The following is a 25,237-nucleotide window of genomic DNA, read 5'->3' as shown; positions in this document are numbered from 1 at the left end:
ATTTAGTATTTATTTATTTATTGTCATTGTCAAGAACAATGAAATTGTGTTTGGGGCTTCCATACAACCCCAAAAAAGAAGAAAATAATAAATACCCCTTAAAACCCAAGTGTACATATTTAACCCAGTGTGACTCCAATGCAATAAGACAATCCTTAGCAATAATGTTCGTAGAAATTCAGACAAAGACCTGAGAAACATGACAAAATACAACAATGCAACCCATTCAATATTATTGTACTGTGAGATATGATATCAGATATGATAGTTATCTATTTAAGAAAGAGGGGGGGGGGGGGGGCAGGAGGGGGAAGAGAATAAAGATATGATGCACCAATGCAGACCAGTTCATTGCTATTAAGAAGTTGGATATGGTTATTGTCCGTGAGAGGGGGGCAGAGAGTTCAGGAGCCTCACAGCCTGTGGATACAGGCTGTTGGCCAGTCTGGATGAGCAGTTTTAAATTCTTGGGGGTAACTGTGACCGAGGACCTGTCCTGGGGCAACCATATCACCTCAGTTGTACGGAAGGCCCAACAGCGCCTCTACTACCTGAGGAGACTGCGGAGCGCACACATTCCCAGATCTCTGATGTTGAACTTCTACAACTGTGCCATCAGCAGCGTTCTGACGTATGGATTTCTAGTGTGGTTCCCCAGCTGCACCAAGGCCGATCAGCAAGCACTCCAGCGGGTGGTGAAAGAAGCTGGCAGAATTATTGGAACAAGTCTGCCAGAGATCAGTAATATCTTCCCCACTCGCTGTCTGAGGAGGGTGCACAGTATCCTGCGGGACCAACATCACCCTGCGCGCCACCTTTTCCATCTGCTGCCCTCAGGGAGAAGGTACAGGTCTATATTTCATTATATTAATGTTTTATTTTTGTATTTTTTTTATTTCAGTTTACAGTGGGCTTCTTTTTCCTGACTTTACTTGTAAGTAACTAACTGTAATAATCTTGCAGTACTACGGTGTTTTTATATTTTACATGTGACTGTTGCATTGTGGGTCCTCATTGGTTTGACATTTCTGATTCTACTATGTTTGGTCCTTTTCACACCAGTGACAGTAAACATAACCCTTAAATTATAATACAGTGTCAGTGTAAGGCTTCTCTCTGATCTGATATTGATAACAGCTTGCTATTACACTTCCTTGCAGTCATTATAATATTTAACAACTTGCTTCCCCATTTAGTAGAATAGTTTTGATATTGATATATTAGGGGCCTTAACATCATATATATTTATTTATTCTAAAATATATATATTTTTGCTCATTGGCAGGATTGATATGTGCAGAATTAAAGCTATGTGGACTTGAATATGACAAATATGCAACAGCTCCCAGTGGTAACTTTCAATGGTGTTATTGTTTCCACAATGCAGTGGAAATTGCAGAGCACTGACTCGGAGTGTTAAGTGACCGACCTCAGTGCTGTAGCCTTTCTTCAGCTGCCTGTGTTATTTGTGTGCCAGGCTGTTGCATGTCTTCAGCGCTCAAACTTTGGTAGAGGCAGCGCTCGGCGTGTGAAGAATGGTGGGAAATGCAAGCCCCCCACTCCCCCTGCAGTGCACCTTTCTTTAGGATGCTTCTTTAGTACTCTCAACGTGTAGTCTTGACATCATGGGAAAAAGAGCTACTGAAACCACAGTGGGAACAAACAGCACGTGCATCATATTTCTGTGATGCCTGGATCCACACAGTGGTATGATAAGCTAGGAAAGGAGTTCTGTTTAAAAGGTTAGAGTAGTATTTTATGTTTTAATAAACCAAATTGTGCCAGTTTTGGAATCAGCGAGTTTTAGTCTACATTTTAGATAATAAAGGGGAAACTGTTCTTATGTTGCCAGTGTCTGAAGCATAAAAACATACGAGAAATCAGACAGATTTGTTGCCAAGCATGTGGCGTTCTATTCACTTATAGGAAAAAAAAGGTGTTTCTTATTTTTGTTTATTACAGTGTCATTTGAGCAATAGCGCTAATTTCAGATTCACAGAGTGCGTCGCATGATCGGAGGGTAACAGGTTTTAACCGGCGTGCCTCGAGCAGAAGATAAGTGAGGAGGGGAACGAGCAAGTGCTTTATAGGGGGAGAGGGAGGGTAGGAGGGAGTGAGGACAAGCGGGTAGGAGGCTTGGAGAGGGAGAGCGAGAGAGAGAGCGGGTGGGCGCTGTGAAATCCGTTAACAGGGGAGCTCTGTGCATTTGTTAGACGTCTTGGCTGCTTGCCCAACTTGGCTCATTGTAATCAAGGCATGATCGTCGACTCCAGCCAGCCCTCTCTGCCGCCACGGCTGCCTTGCGCATGGACCCAGCCCAGCTCCCAGCGCTGACATGGAAAGACCAGTGAGTGCCTTCTCTCTTCTTCCCCCTCGCTCTCCCTCTCTTTTTTTAGTATTAGGTTCCCCCTCGTTTCCTCTTCTGCTCTGTCGCAGTTTCAGCTGTGTCTCTGGCTCTTTCTCTCCCCTGCTGTCGCTCCCGTAGGTGGCAGGATCGCCGGGTAGGAGGTGGTGTGTGTGTGTGTGGGGGGGGGGAGCCTTGGCTGCTTCCTCCCTACAGCATGCTTCCTCCCCCTTTTGCCCGTCTGTCCGGGCATGGATGCCATCCGCTGGCAGGGTCTGTGTGCCGTTTGATCGCGTGAGGGTGTTAGCTGTGCTGCTGCACTGTCACAGGTCTCCAGGAGCCAGAGGTTTGCCATTTCTGCAAAGATTCTCCCCACTTTTTGGTTCGTTGAAGCGGGCGTTTGCTTCACTCTCCGCCATTGGCCTCCCTGAGAATCGGAGTCGACAGCGAGTTTCTCTGTTGCGCCTATTCTTGGTGGTATGTCCTCATGGTCTGTTGTGTTTGGGTACCCTGACAACTAAGAGCAGTGAGGTAACCACTTTCCAGCCTGTTCGCCCCTTTGAATGACTCCAAACTTTTTTCACAACCGCTGAGCTTTTTGCAGCTTCCCAGACGATTTCAGGATATGTAGTTGCCGTCATTTTGCAAAAAATCAGACCGATTTGAGAGCTCAGTGTGAATTCAACTATTCAGCATCCCAGTGGCAGCCATTCCTTGCAGTGATGGAAAAAAAAACATGAATAGATTCCTTGCGGTCCTCATAGTGAGTCATCGTTATGTGCTAGAAACCTTGACTTGTATGTCGTCAGTGAAGCAACAGTGGAGGATGACTGACTCACTTTGGCACATCTACGTCCTATGCATGTCAGGATGGTCTGACCCCTCAGAGTCACTTATGCAGAGAGTGGAGAACAGGACACTTCAAAATGAATTATGTTTTCCTCACAGATGCAAACAAGCAGAAGTGGCAAATTCTCTATTTGCCGGCGTTACTGTCACTTCTCCAGAGCTGTGAATAACAACAGATGATGCCGACAGTGATTCAAAGAGGGAGACACATAGCTGATTGATTTGACAGTGAATGTTGTTCATTCAGATTTAATCCCGTACTGCTGTTTATGTTTGAATTCTTTCTAAGAAGAAAAATGGTGTTGGCTTGCTATAAGAGAAGAAGTACTGATAATTGAAATAGTCTTGAAATGACAAGTCTGCTCTATTTTAGCTTTGGCACATATTCTATTCTATTCTATTCTATTCTATATTTGTGTATCACATCAGCCACACTCAAACTTGTGCAGGACTTTATTGTGTCTTTTATTTTCAATTAAGCCACGGTTTACAAAATCAACACAATGTTGTGCTACATAAGAGTTTAAGCAAGCAATTGTAACAACAAACTCATATTTGTGACCTACATTTAGGTCATAAATAAATGGATTATTTGGAACATTTTCTCACAGACTTCTATATAATTTGCCTGATTTTGGAATCGTCCCCCCAGTGGCGATGAGAAAGATTGCACTTTGCTTTTATCAGCTTCTGAAGCTATATCCTTGAATTACTGTTTGCTTTAAAGAAGGTAGTATAGCCTCTTTTAGCCGCTGGGCTCCAGAGGAGTGCTCCTGTTTCACCAGTTTTCTGAGCCACACTTTGGACCCGGGAGTAAGGGAGGGAGGGAACAGGAGGCTAAGCTGCTGCAGGTTAAAGGAAATTAGCTCTTTTTCATGCAGAAATCTGATGCTTCACTGTCCCTGCTCTGTGAACATCTGTGCACATTTAAGAGTCCTTTAACTTAATGCCTGCCCTTGCTTTTACAGTTACAGTTGGTATAATATGATAAAGTGAGGTTCTCTCTGAAGGAAGCAGGCTGTATGAGAGCACATGGAGCACATTTTCAGTATGGAGCCTCTATTTGTGCCCTGCTGATTGCATTGGGGTATTTAAATTTGGTCTGCATATGCATTCAGCTCGTGTAACTGAGCTTCATGATGAATGCTCCATCTGTGGTGGGTGTGAGGATCTATCAGTGTTATTAGTGTGTTATTAGTGTGCACACTGCTGCACACTGATGTACACAGGTGCCTTTTTAAAATAATTGTCAGTCCAGCTGATCAGCTGATGGTTACTTCACCTGTCAGCCTTGGTTTCTCCTCTGCTTGTAAGCAGGTTTTATATTGTTGCAGTTGCTTATTTAAATGTCATTGTAATTATGGTCAAACTCACAATATATACAGAAACACAAGAATAGAGCTGAGTGCTGAATGTAGGCATTTTGTTCTTTATTGATAAATGTGTCTAGAACAATAATATCAAATTCTTTACACTGCTAAAGCAGGTGTGTATGGTTTGGTTTGTAATCTTATTTGCTCATTGCTTAGTATAGATCAGTTGTAACAAAAGTTTTTCATTTCTAGACTATTGTTTGCGGTGCAAATTCAATTTGTTAAGTAATGAAAGTGTTTCACACACACCAAAAAACAGCTTGTTATAAACAGTGATGATTCTCCAGGGCTCTGCAGTAAAGTGGTCCAAGTGCTAAAAGGCATGTAGGCAGTTAAAATAGAGTCAAGAGAGTTTATGGAGGTCTCAATGGAGTCCTTTGAAACTTGTACGACAGTATTTCAGTTAGAGGTCTGGACATTGCTACAACACCTTGGTTCTTTTAATTTTTTCAGCCATTCTGTGGTAGATTTGCTGCTGTCTTGTTGCATGAGCTTTATACCTTTATCTATCAGACAGATGACCTCACATTTGACTCTAGAATTCCTTGGTATATAGAGGAGCTCGTGGACTTCAAGGTGTCCAGGTTTTATAGATGAAAAACAGGCCGAAGACATCAGCCCTCCACCACCGTACTTGACAGTTGCCATGAGGTCCTGGTGTGCTGGTACGTGCAGTTTTGTATTATGGCCAAACATCTCCACACTAATCTTCCCTGTTTCAGAGGTCTTGTGGTTTGTTCAGATGTAGCTTTGCAAAGCTAAGCTTTGCTGCCATGTTCTTTTAGAGAAAAGATGGCTTTCTCCTCTGTACTGTCACAAACTTTAACTTTTAACATGTTAACTGAGGCCTGGTATTTTTTCTGAGCATTGTATAGTTTGAGCTTGAGGTGATCCATACCAGCTAATGGCCAAAAACCCTCTGCTTCTATAGAGGTGGACACATTTGGTGATGTTCTTTTTAATCTAGTGCATTTGATTGGCAGCAGCTGGATTCTACTTGTAATTTGTGGGGAAGCAGTAAGTGTTCTTTTTCACACAGCTGTGTTTGGAAAATAAGAAACCTTTCACTGTCAAAATGACTGCAATTTGTCTCCTAGGTTCCCACACAAATGTTTAAAGAAGAAGTGATGCAACAAAGTGGTAACATTACTCCAGTCCTAAAAGAATTGTGAAACCTGTTGGATGCATGAACTTCAACATGAGACTGGGTTATTTCTGAGCTTGTGCCATATCCTGTTTGTTTTATTTCCAGTGAACAGTAGGGTTCAGATCATTTCATTCTGTTTTATTTAAATTTCACACGGCACCCCACCTGTGAGAAAACCAGGTTTAATGAAGCCATAGAAGCCTCAAAATAAGATCAATCTGATGAAATGTAAATGTTTTTATTTTTCTAATGAATACCTATAAATGTCTCATCCCAGACCTCCAGTGACATGATGCCTAAGAGGGATCATGAGAAGGACCTGGAGCTGGACAAGAAGATTGAGGCTCTCCGCAGGAAGAATGAAGCTCTCATGAAGAGGTACAAGGTGAGAAGAAGCCTTCACATATAGAAAAGCTTCTGAGGTTTTATGTGTGGAGCTTGCAACTCTTTCAGGTTTCCTAATTACTTTATTGTTTGTAGGAGGTAGAGGAGGACAGGAAAAGAGCAGAAGAGGAAGGAATGGCACTGCAGAGCCGGAAGGGCAAAGCCGACGATCTTACCATCACAATCAGCAAGTCCGCTAGTGTGAGTGTCAGCAAAAATAATGATAATAATAATTTTATCTTTAATTCAAAATCCCAACACGTCTCAGTTTTACTACCTGAATAAGAAATGCTGCTCTATTTAATAAAGGAAATCTGTCAGCTTGACTCTTTGGGCTTAAATTATAAAAAATACATGAAATAAGTTAAACTACAGAAAACGTTCTGGTACATCATTCCTGAAGTGGAAAGTTTTGTTAATGTGCAAAAAAAGAAAAAAACAGGAATTTCTGTTATTTAAATGTTTATTTATTACTTTGGTGTTGTATGAAAGACTGTGGGGGAGGTCTCCATCAGTAGGAAATGCTGTACAATTTATGAGAATACAATTAAAAGGAAAATATTTTCACATTTTTCAAAGATGTCCAGTGGGCCGGTTTGGAGTCTCTGCCCCCCCCCGGCCTTATATTCGACACCCCTGGTTTTTTAAAAAAGCTACATTAACTAATATCCCACAGTGTTGTCTTTGCATTTGATAGAACCCATCTGTTCTATCAAATGCTGTTAACTACATCAATATTTCATATATTTCATAGACTGTCCTTTTCTTTGATTGGAAGCAGGATAGTCGTGTGGTGGTGACAAAGCCATTCAGTGGCGGTTCACCAGCGGGGAAGGGACAGCAGGAAGCCGGACCTGACAGAGGGGGAGAGGCTCCTCCACAGACTGCTGGCCGAGGACACAGGAAGCAACTAACGGTCACCATGGCTGGCAAAAAGGTAAATTAACTACAAGGAAAAAGTGACAAGGACCCAGTACAGGAGAGCCAAAACCCCATTAGCTTAAAGTCTAGTTATATTGTAACAAGGAAGAATGCCACAAAATGTTTTTATAAAGATCTGTAATTTAAGAATTACAAATATTTCTGGTAGTTTTTTTTTCTTTCCATGAGCTCTTCTTGCATAGGCAAGAATGTGCATCCAAAAGAGTGTTGGCGCATTTAAAAGACTCTACTCTGTAAACCATGGGATGGCTGTGTGGGAAAATCTCAATGGACTTATTGAACAATTAGGTGGAACCATTTCATAGCAGGATGAAATAGATCTCTTAGAACAACTTTCTAAAGATGTCCCTTAGAAGTCTTGGAGCCACACCGGGCCAGCAAATCAAAATATAACACAACAAAGCAACTGGATCTCCATCCATCCATCCATCCATACATACTAGGGGTGCAACAATACACAAAATTCACAGTTCGGTTCGATACTTTGGTGTCACGGTTCGATATTTTTTCGATACAAAAAAATGTTCATGCTTTTTTAATTTGTCATTTATTAAAATTATAAATATATATTTTAACTCAAACGTACAGTTTTTAAATTTAATGTTGCTGAAACAACAAAATAAAAAAAATAAATCTATCTGATCGAGAAATCGCTCATCTTTGGAAAAGAGAGTTTATTACAGAGAAATGGCTCTTATAAAATAAAAGCTCTACTATCCGCTTCTTCTGGGCTATATTCTCAGCAGCATATTAAACATATCAGGTCCCCATAAGGAGAATCCTGTGCTAACGGCTGTCTAAATGACTCGGGTAAAGTTTGTAGCATGCATGCTTGTTGTTTTTGTCTGCTTCCACTTGTCTTTGCACTAGGATGATGTTGGCGTAAATGTGCAGTCATATTCGTTGTGTTCCCACTAGTGCTGTCAGCGTTAATCTCATTGAAATGACCTTAACGCCACAACACGGCAAATCTCCGTTAACGAGCTACCGCGGATCGCCCCGTGCGTGGGGCTGGACGGCCAACACGTTAACGAGCTAACTGCGCTAACACACTAGCTCCCACCCATGTAATTGAGCACTGTGTGGCACATCCAACATACAGGGAGTGCAGAATTATTAGGCAAGTTGTATTTTTGAGGAATAATGTTATTATTGAACAACAAGCATGTTCTCAATGAACCCAAAAAACTCATTAATATCAAAGCTGAATGTTTTTGGAAGTAGTTTTTAGTTTGTTTTTAGTTTTAGCTATTTTAGGGGGATATCTGTGTGTGCAGGTGACTATTACTGTGCAGAATTATTAGGCAACTTAACAAAAAACAAATATATACCCATTTCAATGATTTATTTTTACCAGTGAAACCAATATAACATCTCCACATTCACAAATATACATTTCTGACATTCAAAAACAAAACAAAAACAAATCAGCGACCAATATAGCCACCTTTCTTTGCAAGGACACTCAAAAGCCAGCCATCCATGGATTCTGTCAGTGTTTTGATCTGTTCACCATCAACATTGCGTGCAGCAGCAACCACAGCCTCCCAGACACTGTTCAGAGAGGTGTACTGTTTTCCCTCCTTGTAAATCTCACATTTGATGATGGACCACAGGTTCTCAATGGGGTTCAGATCAGGTGAACAAGGAGGCCATGTCATTCGTTTTTCTTCTTTTATACCCTTTCTTGCAGCCACGCTGTGGAGTACTTGGACGCGTGTGATGGAGCATTGTCCTGCATGGAAATCATGTTTTTCTTGAAGGATGCAGACTTCTTCCTGTACCACTGCTTGAAGAAGGTGTCTTCCAGAAACTGGCAGTAGGACTGGGAGTTGAGCTTGACTCCATCCTCAACCCGAAAAGGCCCCACAAGCTCATCTTTGATGATACCAGCCCAAACCAGTACTCCACCTCCACCTTGCTGGCGTCTGAGTCGGACTGGAGCTCTCTGCCCTTTACCAATCCAGCCACGGGCCCATCCATCTGGCCCATCAAGACTCACTCTCATTTCATCAGTCCATAAAACCTTAGAAAAACCAGTCTTGAGATATTTCTTGGCCCAGTCTTGACGTTTCAGCTTGTGTGTCTTGTTCAGTGGTGGTCGTCTTTCAGCCTTTCTTACCTTGGCCATGTCTCTGAGTATTGCACACCTTGTGCTTTTGGGCACTCCAGTGATGTTGCAGCTCTGAAATATGGCCAAACTGGTGGCAAGTGGCATCTTGGCAGCTGCACGCTTGACTTTTCTCAGTTCATGGGCAGTTATTTGGCGCCTTGGTTTTTCCACACGCTTCTTGCGACCCTGTTGACTATTTTGAATGAAACGCTTGATTGTTCGATGATCACGCTTCAGAAGTTCTGCAATTTTGAGACTGCTGCATCCCTCTGCAAGATATCTCACTATTTTTGACTTTTCTGAGCCTGTCAAGTCCTTCTTTTGACCCATTTTGCCAAAGGAAAGGACGTTGCCTAATAATTATGCACACCTGATATAGGGTGTTGATGTCATTAGACCACACCCCTTCTCATTACAGAGATGCACAGTAGCCTATACAGCTTGGAGTAAGACAACATGCATGAAGAGGTTGATGTGGACAAAATACTCATTTGCCTAATAATTCTGCACTCCCTGTACTGTTTTACTTTAGTCCATGACGCGCTTACCTTCAGGGTCATACGTCACATGAAGACCAAAATAGTTCCAAAGGCCAGATCTGAATGAGGGTGGGGGAGGTTCAATTTGCAATGTTGCTACGAGAGCTTAACTTCTGTCTCGCTAGCTTGCCCTGCGCTCAGTGAATCTGCGGTCGACTACTCCGCCGAGGCTACACTGTCGAGCGCAGATCCACAGAGGGCTCAACACAGACAGCAGAAGGAAAGTTGATAAAATAAATTAAAAATGTTGTATTGTTCGATACATATGCATACCGAACCGAAAGCACTGTATAGAACGGTTCAATATCGATACGAGTATCGTTGCACCCCTAAGACATACATATCTAATTCAGAGTTGGTTTCTCCTTAACCTAACTCAGTGAGAGGTCAACATGCTTTAACCATGTATCCTTAGTTCACATGCTAAATTGACACAAATCTGCAGCTTGTATTTACGATGTTTATATTATTATTTAGTATAAAATAGAGATGGCACGATACCACTTTTTTATGTCCAATACCGATATCATAATTCTGGATATCTGCCGATACAGATATGAATCCGATATAGTGTATTTTTAATCAATAAAACTGTTTTTTTAATATCTTGCTGCATTTTGTATAAGTTCATACTCAAGTTTAAATAAACAAAACACTAAAGCTATTCTGTTATAGTGTATGTAAAAAATGCACTGCACCCAAAATATTTCATAGTTCAGCAAAACTGATCAATCTAATAAACTTAAACCTGCTCCATCCTCCCTATTCTGGTATTTTAAAGAGTACTTAGCAGAAATATTAAGCAACCTAACTAATAGGGTTGCAAACTCCCAGCAAAAAAAAATAAAAAATAGGGACCCACCCCCCACCCTCAACCTCATGATGCTTAATCGACGTAATCAACTTTAATTTGATGCAGTGTGAAAAAAAATGCACAGAAATCAATTATTTTTCAAGAAATATTAAATAGATTCAACATCTTTCTTCAACAAAATTGCAGACTGCACAGATGGTTCCCAAAGGAAAAAGTACTATAGCTTACTAGGGTATATTAGACTTAACAGTCACTATATACAGTAATGGACTTCTATTCATTTTACATCAAATTAAAACTTTGGGTGTCAGATAATTATTTATTAAAAGCTCGACATTTTAAATGAGAATAAGAAAGAAAAGTATGTCTTTGTGCCCCCTTTTCCCTGTTCATGCCCTATCGGCCCCCCTGGCTAAACTTTGCTAGATCCGCCCCTGCACAGTTACGTCAGCTGTAGAAAAAGATCCTCGAGTAGAAAGTAATATTAAATACATTCTAACAACAGCTGATCAAGCTTAAACGTGCTGCTGTTGTTCAGCCGCTGGTTTCTTTCTGGTGCAAAGTGGGCCAAAAGCAAAGAAGAGAGACGGACTTGCGACAGAAAAGCCGATCAGCTGATCATTGATCAGCTTCATGATTGAAGTAGCAGCAGGAAGAGGCAGTCGCTCCATATATCAGTTGATAAGCTTAACATGGGAATGCTTTACAAATAGAGATGAACTTACACACTTGCTTTACTTCTCTCTGGGATCACTTCCTCGGAGATGAAATGCTGGTTTGAGGCTACAAATACACACAGCCGCTCTATCACGTGACCACACTGCTCCTACGTGCTACGGTTATGAGCCGAGTTACGCCATGTCGCAAGTTTTGTGAGGTGCTTTTTTGATATTTAATGGATCAGATTACATTTTTTATTTCTCTCCGATATCCGATCCAGTAATTTACGTCAGTATCGGACCGATACCGATACATAATATCGGATCGGTCCATCTCTAGTATAAAATAAGACATGCTGATTGGGTCATTCATTGGCTAATTAGGGCTAAAGTACAGCTGAGACTTGTAGTTAGTTTTCAATGAGATAAAAGGTAGTGATGGTGCTAAAGTTGGGGACATCACAAAAATTTGTCAAATTTTTAAAGCGTATGAATGACTTCACCAAACCCACAAACTAGTGTCTAAGTACTTGTAACTGAGAATCCTTAAATGAATGTTTCAAATTGTAGTGCAGAGCACATACTGACACTTATGTAATGCTAATAATATGAGTAACTGACTCTCCAGGGTAAGAGGGTGGTGAGTGAGAGGCCTGAGAAGAGGCCGGGCCCTGTGGACGTCAAGAGCCCCGCCGATGATGGACAGGCGAGGCGTGTGGAGTCAGCGGGGAGGGCGAAGCAGCCATCTCACATGACCAAGAGAGACTCAGCACCACAGGTCCGACTCACGCACACCGAACACTCCTGCCTGCTTCCACTCTCACTCCCTCCCCCCTCCCTTTGTTTATTCTCACATGCTGCACCGACGTGTTTTACATAGATATGAGACATGTTGTCTGGCCCATCCCCTCCATCCCTGTGATGGAGCATAATGGTTTGTTGACAGGAGGTGGACCGGGCTGTGACTGACTGGTGTGAGATTAGGAAAGGAGAGGGTGGCTAATAGAGCTGTGGGTTGAACAGATGCTCTGCATAACTAAGTTTTCAACCTTTTTGAGCTGTTTTTACACACACGCTGCAGCTCTGATCTTCTCTAGATGTCACTCGACAAAGGTACGTGTGAAAAATTCAATTCAGGCAACTTCCTCGAGTAAACCGCATGAAGAATTTCCTGTCATCTCCTGCTGTGTGTTTCACGTGTGAAAGGGAAACTGAGGAATATACCTTGACCCGAATCTCCCAAAATCATCCACAGTTAACTTTTACAAGTTACTCCGGTTTGCTTGAGATGCCATATTTAATGCAGGCAGGGACTCGTGTGCCCCTGCCATCGTCTGTGAAATGCAATGTGACCTTAGCCTCCCCTCCCACCCCCCCCAGAAAGTCTGGAACAGCTGCTCTGCCTCAGTCTGAAGCCTGACGCAGACACACACACTCACAGACTGAAATAAATAAGCTGATGCACAGGCAGCTGATCCTCGCCACTGTAAACACAGACACAATCTGGTCATAGGGTGGGGGTGGGGGGGTGGGAGGGAGGGGACATGAAAGCAGGAGTTGCAGAAGTACAGGTTCAGTCTAAAATGTGCATCTCTGCTACCGATTGGCCGATACACTAAGTGCTGCTCACTGGGCGTCTGGGTTAATGTGCACTGAATCTATGGGCTGAACACATTGTTCTTTTTGCCTTTATTTCTGGCCCACTAGGTCTGTGCCCCCCCCATTTATCATGTGGACTGAATCAGCACTTGAACAGTAGCCAGGGCTCCAGTGCACCAGTCATCTGTGAATCCCAGAGACCTGGTTTACGTAACCTGTGTCATTTCACTAGGTTTATATGAGAGCAGCGGGGGAGAAAGCTGCTAAAGGGTGATACCGTAGGAGAACATACCATGGATCCATCTGGCAAGCTTTAAAAAAATATTTGCGTTGGTTCACGCTGAGGTGCACATTGCTACTGCACTGCCCTGCCTCTGAAATAATTATCTGATGGGTATGTGTGTGTGCGACAGAGCGAGAGACACCCTGGAAATAAATAATGACTCTTTGAGAGACAGGGGTGTGGCTGTGCAGCGGTGTCTCATGCAGCCTGGAGGAACCTCATGACCAGACTGCTCACGCTCACGAGAGAGAGAGTGACAGGGGTAAGGAAATGCAGTCGGACGGAGAGGAACAGAGGGGAGGGTGAGAGAGAGAGAGAGAGAGAGACACTTGGCAACCGTGCCATCTGTTTCAATCTCCCCTCATTTCTTTTTCCTGAAACTTTAAGTGGTCCACACTCCTCTGGCACGATTGTTTCCCTATTCCCACCATCCTGAAAGGGCCGATTTGATCTAATTAACATTCAACTGCCTTCTCACTCTGAAAAGGCTCATTATGCGAAGAGACAGACCTGGCAAGGTGCCAAGAAAAAGGGAGAGGAAGACGGAGTAGTGGGATGAGAGAGAAAAGAGGTACCCGGGGGTCTTTGTGTATGTGTGAGCTATACTCTCTCTGGATGTGGGCGTGTGAATGATCGTGTGGGCGTCCCAGCCCGTAGGTGTGTTACCAGCCCACTCGCTCTCCCTGGTGCCTATTGTCCCCCATCCTCCCTCAGCTGTTAGAGTGTTGCTGTTAATAGCAACATGACTCATCCTCTGTGTTCACCAGAGCGCATCATTGAAATCAGAACTACACCAGAATAGAAATTAGCACAATTCTGTACCTCTAATAAGCTGTGTTTGATTTGCAAACCGCCAGGTGGTTTCCAAGGTCAGCTACCTGCTAACTGCAGTCTGCCCCTGTGCAGAGTGGACAGAAATTACATTATAATTGAAGCTGTTGTGCCAAGTTGTGCCATTACACTTTAAGACCACTGGGTGGCAGTCTAGACCTCTCAGTCCTTCCTAATGGATGAGTCAGTGGCCTGATTGTGACAGCAGCAAAGCGATTCTTTACAACAGTGTTTAATTAGCGAGCAACAAGTTGCTGTGTCACACTTATAACTGCTAAGCTCATCTTTTAATTTCTCCTCTCTGACAGGATGAGGTCAAACAGGGGCAGAAGCACACTGAGGAGCATCACGGGGTGTCAGAGCAATGCCAGGTAAATTAAAAAAACCCTCATACACAGATGTAAACATTTAGATGCTGTGTGTCTAACCTCTCTCAGCTCAAAGGACTGCAGTTTCAGCTCATCGTGACCACGTAATTTGCTGATGATCAGTCAGTGAAAACAAGGTTTTCACCAACACTACGTTAGCATACAAAGCACAGAGAATAGCAAATGCAAATATGCGCTCTGTCCACATCACAAACACACGCAGACAGCACAACACGTTGCCGTGCACGTGCCCCTTTTCCTAGCGCTTCTTCCCATCTGCCTCCCGCTGGCTTGCATGTCAGCCTTGCTGCAGTAGCTCAGAGTTGTCTCACAGATCTGGTGTGCGATAAGCAGCCTGACTGGGGAGGCAGGAAGGATTGGCTTCAAAGGCACGGCGGATTCTCCACATGACAAGTGATGCTGTTCGTGCCTCTCTGGCTGCTGCAGTCCTGGCCTACACAGATTTCAAGGAAATACCATGTAGATTTTTTTTTCTCATCATGTTGTAAAGTGTGTTACACTTTTGTGTAACAAATATACCATATGGACCTAAATCAGTGCAGCTTTTGGAAGCTCAACTGTCACTGAGAGTAAGATTATGATCTCAGCAACTGGCCAGGTTCACTTTGTAATATCCAACATGCCTTCTTTGGCTCCTGGCAAAAAATTAAAAAAAATTTTAATTAGCAGCTGGGGCGGCAGCAGATCATGGCCTGTTGGAACATGTGAAAACCGTCTTCCCGTGTGACCCCTGATGTCCTCTGAGGGCCAGCACAGAGCAAGGAGAGACGAGGTGGAAAACAGGATGAGGACAGATGCCATGTTCTCCAATAAGTGTAGGCAGGAGGGCAACATGTTTACTTCGATTTGATTGGCCCTCACCTGAGGGGAAAACATGACCTGTCATAGCTTCTTACCAGCACTGTGTTGCATCTCTTTTTCTCTCACGGTTTTAGCTGCTGCTTTGAGCTTCAATACAGATTTTTATGGTCATTCCTGGTACTCAGAAATCCAACAAATGTATTTTTTTTCTAGACATCAGCACGCTCTCTCAGAAACTGCTGGTCTTTTTCGTGACATCTCTAGTCTTGGTTTGCTTGAAGGCTTTATAACACAAGCAGCTTCTGCCCTTTCTGATGTGTTAATGAGCCTGTATCAGATCTCCTTTTACTATTAGCCAGCAATCCTCTCTGCTCTCATCACAGTAATCAATAAATAGGTTAAGAGGGGAATGGAGGAAGAGCTTCTAATTGTATTTGCTATAAACTGTACTTTTCCTGGAACACTGATCGGTATTTACCCAGGGAGGCAGTGGTTAGCACTTAAAGTTATGCAAAATACATCAACGTAGCAGAAATACACACATTTGTGGTTCCCACAGATCTGTATATGTATCCATTATTATAAGTTTATACACTGAAATGCTGTCTTTTGCATGCGCATAGGATATCGAGAACCTGCAGGCCATCACAGACCTCAACGTCCCCACATCGAGAGAGGAGCAGGAGGAATATTTAAGGTGGAAGAAGGAGCGTGAGCAGATTGACAGGGAGAGGGTGGCACGCCATAAAAATGCCAAGGGCCAGTGGAGACGAGCGTGGGACATGGATAAAACTGACAATATGTAAGACTTTTTAAAGAGTTAAAGGTTTACATTCATATTCCCATTGGCTGTAGCTGTTAAAGCTGAAGGACTAAAAAAGAAATAAAATAATAACATTTTAAACCAAAATATGGCAAAATATGAAGTTCAGAGATCAGTGAAATACTGTGGAGCTGATTTTCAGATGCATCTTTGTTCTAGCACACCTGAATTAAATGAATGGCTTGTTACCAGGCCTTTGCTAAACTTGATTGCTGAAGAAGTAATTCCACCATTTGATTCAGCTGTGCTGGAGTAGGGATGCATCTAAAAGCTGCAGGACAGTGGCTCTTGAGGACTGGAGTTGGAGACCCCTGATTTACAGGATGAGTAGCTGCATTTTGAACCATCTGTGACTGAAAAAGACTAGAATTGGGTAATCCTATAAATAGGGAGTTACAATAATCCAACTGGGAGGTGATTGAGTCGTGGATAACTGTTTCTATATCTGTAATTCTGTGATGGTTTAAAGCTGCTGTTCACAAAACTACTTCTTTGTTTGTTAGAGGCTGAACTATCCAGGATTTTAAGTTATAGTTTAACTATAGCGCTTGATAAGCCAAATAAAGTTTTGCTGTCATTTAGTTGAAAATGTTGCCAGGACTCCAGGATTTTAGATTGTCCAAACAATTCAACTTAATTGAATTTTATTTATATAGCACCAAATCACAACAACAAAGAGAACCCCAACAGTCAGACCACCCACTATGAGCAAATACTCAGCAACAGTGGGAAGAAAAAACTCCCTTTTAACAGGAAGAAACATTATGCTTTGTAAAGAGAGTCTAGGGGTAACATGTATAATGAAATGGAGGTCAAGTAAGCAGTACAAATTCCTTTAAAGAACAAAAAAGTCCATGTTGGGTTTGGAGGTCGAACAGTGGACTGTCACTTTTAAGAGAAGGCTTTTTCAGTACTAAGATATTTTCAGTATGCAGTACCATGCAGGCTAAAAATGGTCTTATTAGCACTAAGGCCTTTTTTATTTTTATTTTAAGTTATTAGTTTTGTAGATTTCCCCTTTTCACTTTTAAATTCTTCCTTCACTGAAAGGCTCACTTCACTTAGGCAGATGAAGAGGAGAAAATAACCCCGGAGAACATTGTGCCTCTTTGTAGTTAAATTATTCAGTGAAGAATCCATTAGATGAGGTTTCTGGATGTTGTGCATGTTCTAACACATGATTGCAAGGCTGATTGTCACCAAGTCACAGGACGATGTTACACAGCTAAAACATTACCAAACAGTTACTTATGTATGCCTAATATAACTTTTTTCATGTGAAGGAGTTCATGAGCTACATTTCATACAGCGTTGCAGGCTGTTGCCCGCATTGGTGGGGGAAAATCACACGATAGCACCCCAAACTGACCGCGGGAAAGAAATACAACTCGTTTATTGTGAACTGTTTGTTAGATTTCAAACAAACTGAGCTGTGGCTGTACAAAGACTGACCAAGTTGCAGAGTAAATTAATGTGCTGTTTAGGGTAGTATCCAAATGTAAAGGCACAAGGAAAGAGCAGCTATTTTTAGCTGGGGGGTTAGGGATGGAAATGCCTTGCCTTATTTGGCGAAGCATTAACAAGGCTCCCGAGAAAGAACAGAAGAGGAAATGTGTTTTTGATTCGACAATTTACGCGGTTTCAGAGGATGTCGAATGTAGGAATGGAATCTCTGCACAATCTTAAACTCTAGGCCCACAATGATATACTGAAATGTCCGTTTATGTTGTGCAGATGAGATGTTATAGTGCCTGAGGGGGGAAAAGATGAATGATTTTGGAACATGATAGAGATATTAGTCACACTGGGTTTTGTTACTGTCTAAAACGAAACCTCTGCTTCTAGGTTTTCAGACAAATCCCTCTCTGACAGAGAATGGGGGCCTTCCAGCAGAGGTAAGACAAAAGACACAGACCTTACTGAGAACGTAAGGAGTAAGACGCTTCATAACAAATCATAAAAAAGACATATCACATTGCTGCAGGAGGAAGAAATGCTAGAAGAGGACCCAGGGCAGGCAGCGATTCAAAAGGTATTCCCCACATAATTTAGTGAACAGTTAAATCCCATAAAATACTCTTATAGTGTTTAGACTTTTAAACTTTTGGTATTTTTCTGACCTAGCTCATGACAAGCGAGGCAAAGACAAGGGAGCTAAAAACGTGCAAGTGATGAGCAGTAAAGCAAAAGGCAAAGATCGCCTGACTGGGCGGGCCAGAAGGTCAGTAACAGCTAAACACAATGGGCTGCTGGCAAAGGTGATTCAACCATCAGAGCGTTTTTCAACATAGCTTCAATTAGCGGTTACAAGAAACATCGGCATGACTAATGCAGTACGTAAAACGGATGTGGAAAGACATGCTGTTTTTCTGCACTGTGCCCTAATGTACAAATTCCCCTGGATGTCATGAGACTTAATTTAGAAGTGGTGGCAGCTGACTAAATAACCCAGAAGGTCGCATTCTGTCCCCCCCTCCACAGTTTCTCCTCTGCTGTGAAACACCACTTGATGGTGAGCAGGCCGTCTAGCCAATCTGGAGCATGCAGCCTGTTGACATCACATTTTGGGGTCATCTCAGATTGCTTAGAACCCCATCAAGTACTAAACAAATACCTGGTACTAAGTACTACACCTAATGAGAAAACCCTAAAAACCAAGCTGAGCCGATCTGAGTAGGTGCTGGTGGAAAAGGCCATATGTGCGCTGTAATGCAATCATAATGTCCAAAAAATTCCACAGCCACAGAGCTGAAATTGAGGCACTGTGTGGACTTGGAGTGAGAAAGATTATTTTATGTCTCTGTAAAAGTAGGTAAGGATTTGGAGGGGGGCTCTGTAAAACAGCACTCGGGTGTGAGATTCCTGTTATCAGGCTGTGCTGCTGTTACAGTTGGCAACAGATTTGAGTGTGGGCAAAGGCAGCCCACAGGCCACCAAAGCCATTTTCACACATACACTGCAGCTCTCGATGTTTCTGGATATTATCCAAATGGAGGTGCGTGTGAGAACTTTGTCTGATGTAGCTGAATTAAACATGAAACAGTGTTAAACAGTCTTTAGCTCACCAGTTCCTTAGTACAAAGTTGGTGCGATTTCCTATCGCTGATGTGAGGAAAAAAGGGAAAATGTAATAATTGGCTAAATTCACAGCTAGCAAGTGGTCATCTCGTGCTCTGCTGCATGCTCTACCCAGACAGCACCCTTACCTAAAACACACAAAATCCAGTACTGAGTCTACATGTGACAAAGGGCAACTGAGGACAGTGTCCCAGCCTGAGTCTCTTGACACTGTCTGGAGTTCATGCATGAAAAGCCATTACAATCACAACAACTGAGACCGGTGTGTGTCTGTGCCTCGGAAGGCTGAGCCCCAACCTCAAATCACAGCTCTTGCTTTCCACATGTCCTTGGACAATCACCTGATATGACTCCCATTGGTCATTACCTTTCATGGTGTAGTCATTGGTTTTTGAGCAAGTATGTGACTGAGAAGCAAATGCTGTTATAACACTGAAATGGCCTGCAGCAGTCTCGTCTGACCCGTTAGGTTATACTCGTGGAATCTCTGAGGGCGACCTGTAAATAGGGCTTATTGCTGCACATCCCACAGATGCTCAGTCAGACCATTTGAAGGCTAACTGAGAGCTTTGTGCTCTTTTAATGTCAAAGAAAAAAACTAGTCCTGAACTGTTTTTGCTTTGTGGTGTGACATGTTGTCCTGCTAAGGGTGAGATGCTGTGGTGCCATTGTAGAAAGCTTGTGGGGGTGTGCTTCTTCTGCGGTAATGTTTAAGTGGACGGTATGTGTCAAAGTACCACACGAATGCCAGGACCTAAACTTTGCCAGCTGAACGTTGCATTGTGATAAAATGATCTGTGTTATTTACTCTTGTTGCTGATTGTTATATACAATATTGCAGCATGCTATAACTTGCAAAGAAAAAGAGATTCACAACACACTGCTTTTTTGTTTCTGAATACCCTTTTTTCAGATGGCAGGCAAATGATGATGGAGAGAACCTGCAGGTGAGAGGTGAAACCTCTTTTGACCCTGCTATAAAGTGAATAATAAAAGACATCCATTTAGCAAGAAACACTCCTGTTTTTCGTTTTGATCTCATCTTTTAGATGCCTGAGACGACGCTGGAGGAATTCCTTGAGGAACTTGATGCCCTCACAGACGCTAATGCAGACGAGCTGAAAGATCAGGACGCAAAAACAAAGCAGTCACCGAGCCCGGATTCACTGAGCACGCCCGAGGAAGCGAGTGAATCAGCAGCCTCGGTGTCGGCTGCTATCCTTAGAGAGGACACCCCGACTCAGGAGAAGGCAGAGGCTTCGTCCTCTCGGGGTTTGGAGAAGAAAGTGCGCTTCTCTGAGGAACTCATCCAGGGGGCTCATGCAAGGCAAACCACGGGGTCTCAAGAGTCAGAATCCAGAGGTCCCAGCTCTTTGAAAGCTTCCTCACCTAAAAAGAACAAGCATGAAATGCAGAGGCCACGTCAGCCTCTTGAAAGTGCCAAGCAGGATGATGGGAGTCTTCAGGATAAAGGAGGTGGGCCAGCTGCACCTTCTTTTGCACAGCAGCAGGGATCTGAAACTGATTGCACTAAAAAGGACAGCAGCCCACCCACAGCTCCCAGCTCCCCCCCTGCTGAAAAAGCCTGCACCCCTCTACATGAGATCCAGCCTGTGGAACTTCCTAAGTGCAACATCAGCAACACAAACACAGGTACGCCTGAACTTCAGCGAGCCTGATTTTTAAGATTTATTTATTTATTTTTCTCCTGGCTGCGTGTGTGGATGTTCCAAGTAAACTAACCGTGCTTTTGTTTTCACAGAAGAGCTGATAGACTCTGGTCTGTCTGTTCTGAGCCTGGAGTCTGGAGAAACACACCCAACACACTCCACCAGCAGTGACAAGGTCAGTGTGAGAATCAATAGATGTGCAAATGGAAGGAAGTGCAAATGGATGGGGATTTAAAAGGATGAGGAGAGCAATATATCTGCACTGCAGCTGCGTATTATCCAATTTTAATTCAGCCCCTCTGAGTCTTGATGGAGTGCAGGAGAAATAGTCTTGTGAGAATGGTTTTTCATTTCATCTTCCACCTGAACAGATAATGTATGATCGTTCATACTGAGGAGGGAATGAGAAAATACAGTAAATGTAAAATACAGAAAGTTGCAGTTGGTAATTTTTATCCTTTTCTCTCTCTTTTTTTGTTTGTTTTTGCAGGCACGAGAACATGGGAAAATTGTTTAACTGACGTTTTCTGGATATAAACACTGAAACCAAAACACAGCATTTGGATGCATTATTTTTGCTTCAAAGTAGCTCGTTTGCAATACTGTTTATAGCTTACAGGCAAAACTGTGGGAGCTGAATTTTTGTCTCAAATGTGACACATGAATGGTGAGACACCTTTTTCCCGCTCGATTATTATTAGTGTTTTTTTTTTTGTTTTTTTTTTAACATCAGAGCACTTTATGTGTACAAAAACATGTGTACTGACATCTCTTTCTGTATGGAAGTACGCTGCTTGAGTGCAATATCACTGAATGTTTACACCTTTGTATGAAAATGTTGAGGTACATATCAGGAGGCTAGCTAATCGGTTAAATTTAGATAGCCCTTGACATTAAACCAAGCCACAGTCTAATTACTTAGTGCCTGATTCTGCCTTAGAGGTATATTTTTTTAATTTATTTAGCTTATTTAGCAGGGACGATGCACAATAAATATATTGTACCGGATATAGCTAAAAGCTACTTTTCAGCTGTAGTCCCTGAGTAACTTTTCAGTAACTGAATAAAGATTGTAATATATGACGATACATAGTTGCAGACCTCCAGTAGAGTTTTTATTTCTACATTTAAAAGTAGTAGACAAATGGATATTATTAACTGCTTCCAGCATCCATAAATAGCCTTTGGGAAGTATGAAATCAGTATATTGTTAAAACGCACATTTGAACCCTAATGTCTTTGGCCAGTGACCAAGACAGTCCAAAGTTTACAAAATGTTACTACTGACATGCTGTAAATGTTTCTGCTATTAAGAGCATTGAAAGGAGCGCGCCACTGATTTTTGATATCAAGACAGGAGCCTGATGATGTCATACTCTGGTTAAGATTATCTGAATTTGGGGATGACAGCTTTGCAGTCATGAAACCTCACAACTCTGCCCATAAGTGGCAGAAATCTACTTGATTTAAATTTGGCCTTTTTACTTATCAAGGTCGTCTCCTTGTGCAGCTCTGAGCCACATCCCCTGCGCCTGCTGTTTTTACATTGCTTTGTGGTCCGACTACTTTTCACCGGGGAAAATAGAGGAAGTATACATTTGTGTCACAGTGTGGGGGGATCAGCACTGGGGAACTGGATCTATGTCCCAGAGAGCAAAGGGCAGCCTGAAAAAGGAAAATTTACCCTGTCAGAGCCTTAAGGCAGGACATCCAGAACATGCTCGTTTCTTCTTTCTTTCACAGTCATGAGCGTTGTGCACCATGAATATGTCCCCCACACTCAGACGATCGGCACAGAGTTCTACTGTAACATCCCGAGGCGTCAGAAGTAAAACATTCAGTCCAAACCACTGGGACTTGGATCAGATGGCGCCCTGAAAATGCCTTTCTTTTTCTAAAAGCCTTAACTCAATTAAAAAAGAAAAACGAAAAGAAAAAAAGCAGCCATGCTGGAGTAGCTTGCAGCGCTGCCCAAGGAGGCCATCTAGAAGAGCCAATTTCCTCATTCTGTTTAATGCAGAACTAGGTTTAGAAAGAAATAAATGCGATCCAGTTGTAAGATGACATAACTCACTAGTGTACTCCTTTATTGTTAAAATAAAAAGCCAGCTGACGGTAAAGCATAACACATTTGGATGTTTAAATATTGATTTATAACACTGCAGAGTAGAAACCTTGCACACTATTGTTGTGTTCCCTAAAGCACAGTTTTACAGCTGAATCCCGATGATCCGGTCTTCCTCACTCTTCTTATGTTATGTTTTGGCACTTAATTTAGGATTGTAATGTACTATGTTAGCTGATTCTAAACAAACAGTGTACAAATTCTGGTCTTTGGGCCCCTGTGAGTGGGGGGAAAAAATATAATTCAAGCATTTTTTGAGTTGGGTGAATTGAGAATGCCGGGATTCAGCTAAAATTCCCTTTTGTATTATTTGTTCTGTATTATGTTTGTGAAAGAGAGCCTAATATCTTTCAAGCTTCCCTTGATTAATATCTTAGCCAGTTGTTGTGCCTTGCATATTGGCTTCTTCAGCTATTGAAGGTGTACTTTAATTTATGGTTTGTATATTAACTGCCTCATTTATTTTATTTATTTGCCTATCCATTTCGGACAGGAGAATGTTACCAAGTAAATCTCAAGCTGTGTTTCTCTGAGTCGTATTTTTTTTCTCCTTTTTAAAATTTATTGCCAGCCTTTGATGCTATTTTGGTAAGAAGCGACAGTTATATTAAGAAGTTTTTGGCTTTCGTCAATGCCACCGTGTAGTAAACAGTTATGTAACTGTAAGTGGAAAACACAGCAGACATGCTCTGAGCTGCGGTCTTGTCTGTGTCTACGGAGGTTACATAAAATCAAAAAAGCAAGAAGCGAGCCACAACGTTTGAAGCCAGTCCATCCGTTAAGAAAGAAGGGGCCTTATTTTGTATTATATGTGGATAGCAATCTATCAGTAGAAGGAAACATCTGTGTGAAAAACAGGTCACTGTTTCCCTTTGAAGTATTTTTTTAAATCTCCCTGTGAGATTTCATGTAGTGGAAGAAACACAATCATAGAGCATTTTATATTTAAGTGTTTAGTCCTTGTTCATTCAGTTTGTTTAACATCTGCACTGTCACCTTCCTTAAATGTCAAGTTTCTGAGGTGAGATGAGTTGGTTGGCGGGGAGTATGCAAGTACCCCCCACGTGTGTTCTCGCACTGTTGTAATTAGATGTGCCTGTGTATGCGTGTGTGCTGCATTTCAAGGTGTGATCCCAGCCTTTTTTGCTGCTCAGAGTACTCGCTCTAATTTGAGTCCATGTGCAACATGTCTTCATTTGCTGAACCGCTCGGAACGAAGCATACGCCACATGAATAAAGATTTTCTGTGTTTCAAAGGCTCCGGCTGGCATCGTTTTGTCACCCTGTTCACTTCACTTTACTCGTGCACCTGAGCAAACGCACAGTAGTCGGTGAATTTGTTGCGTGCAGGTTTTTCTTTTGTTTCGTCACTCTTAACACGTTATCGGAGGACCAGTGCGATAAAGACAGAGCACGCTGCAGCACCAACGGTCCATACATTTTGACTTCTTGCCTACAGACTCTGCTTTCATGTTTAATTTGATTAACTTCACACGGGTTCTCTGAAGAGTTGTTGCATTAGACACAGCTTTCTCTCAGCCCTGCAGGTGGGATCCCATAGGTGCTACTGTTTTAATTATCTCCTCACAAGTCTGTCTCCATGGCAGCGCTCTACCTTTGAGGCCTTTGAGCTTGTGACCTGCTGTACACTGTTTTTACTTTTTAACACAAGAGCACAAAAAATAGGTAGCTGTAACACTTCTGGATCACTTTAATGCTATAAGCTAACTAATGGTTTGAAGGGTTTGACACAATAGCGCACCAAATTGGGGGTGTTGATATTATGGAAATAAGACCTGTAGGCTGTGTTAGAGGATTGAAGTGCAGTGTGGGATTATGTCAGCTGTGCACTGCAGTGGAGAGAGGCTTACTATCCTGAGGAAAATTTTTTAAAAAAGAGATCAACATTTGGTCCAAGCAGCTTTAAAGCAAGACTATGTCGAGGCCTGTCATCCTTTTTTGGTTTGCAAAAACACCCTTCTGTTTTGGTGCTTTGGTTTGGCGTTTGCCTATGAGAAAAGAGTCGCTACTCCAGGCTGTTTCATAGAGGTAAAAGCAGTACTTCTACTAGTTCTTCTGGGCAAATACAATTACACCTAAACATCAATACTAATCTGTCAGTCAGCAACATGCTGGTATACCTGCTGCTGATTGACTCCATTCAGTTTGGCAACTTTAGTTTATGTGAAAGCTGAAATGTGGGAACAAGATTGTGGTTTGTTTGGGGTTTTCTTTTTAGGAAAAGTTTGGGAAAGTTTCCTGACTGGGGTCAGTAACTTCCTGAAGTCTCAGTAAGTACTAGGTAATAAAACATAAACGCTCCTTAAAAAACACAACCTTTTGCACAAATGAATCAAACAAGATGTAATCTGTTACTTATTGACCTTTGTCTGTGGTTACAAAGGTCAGCGTCACTGAAGAATAAACTTAAACAAGCAAATTGCTCAAAATATAAAACTGTGTGAAACTGTTGT

General features: G+C 42.3%; 1 protein-coding gene across 3 annotated transcripts; it reads left to right on the top strand.

Moving 5' to 3' along the window:
• The first annotated feature begins 2,081 nt into the window (after nt 1-2,081).
• ccdc9b (coiled-coil domain containing 9B) lies at nt 2,082-24,020 on the top strand. 3 transcript variants are annotated; one of them, XM_026151693.2, is made up of 14 exons: nt 2,082-2,347; nt 5,991-6,098; nt 6,194-6,298; nt 6,879-7,034; nt 11,793-11,942; nt 14,186-14,248; nt 15,691-15,869; nt 17,736-17,785; nt 17,875-17,922; nt 18,015-18,111; nt 19,882-19,915; nt 20,018-20,621; nt 20,731-20,813; nt 21,129-24,020. In XM_026151693.2, the coding sequence occupies exons 1-14, from the start codon at nt 2,336-2,338 to the stop codon at nt 21,153-21,155; spliced, it is 1,716 nt and encodes a 571-aa protein (XP_026007478.1). In that variant the 5' UTR covers nt 2,082-2,335; the 3' UTR covers nt 21,156-24,020. The 3 variants fall into 3 exon arrangements, with proteins under 3 accessions (XP_026007478.1, XP_026007477.1, XP_026007479.1); XM_026151692.2 differs by lacking the exon at nt 2,082-2,347 and adding an exon at nt 2,382-2,821; XM_026151694.2 differs by lacking the exon at nt 2,082-2,347 and adding an exon at nt 2,435-5,231.
• Nucleotides 24,021-25,237: the final 1,217 nt, after the last annotated feature.

Source organism: Astatotilapia calliptera, chromosome 19 (genome assembly GCF_964374335.1).
Source record: "Astatotilapia calliptera chromosome 19, fAstCal68.1, whole genome shotgun sequence".
NCBI lineage: Eukaryota > Metazoa > Chordata > Actinopteri > Cichliformes > Cichlidae > Astatotilapia > Astatotilapia calliptera.
Note: the sequence above shows the minus strand (reverse complement) of the source record. Positions and strands in the feature narration are given on the sequence as shown.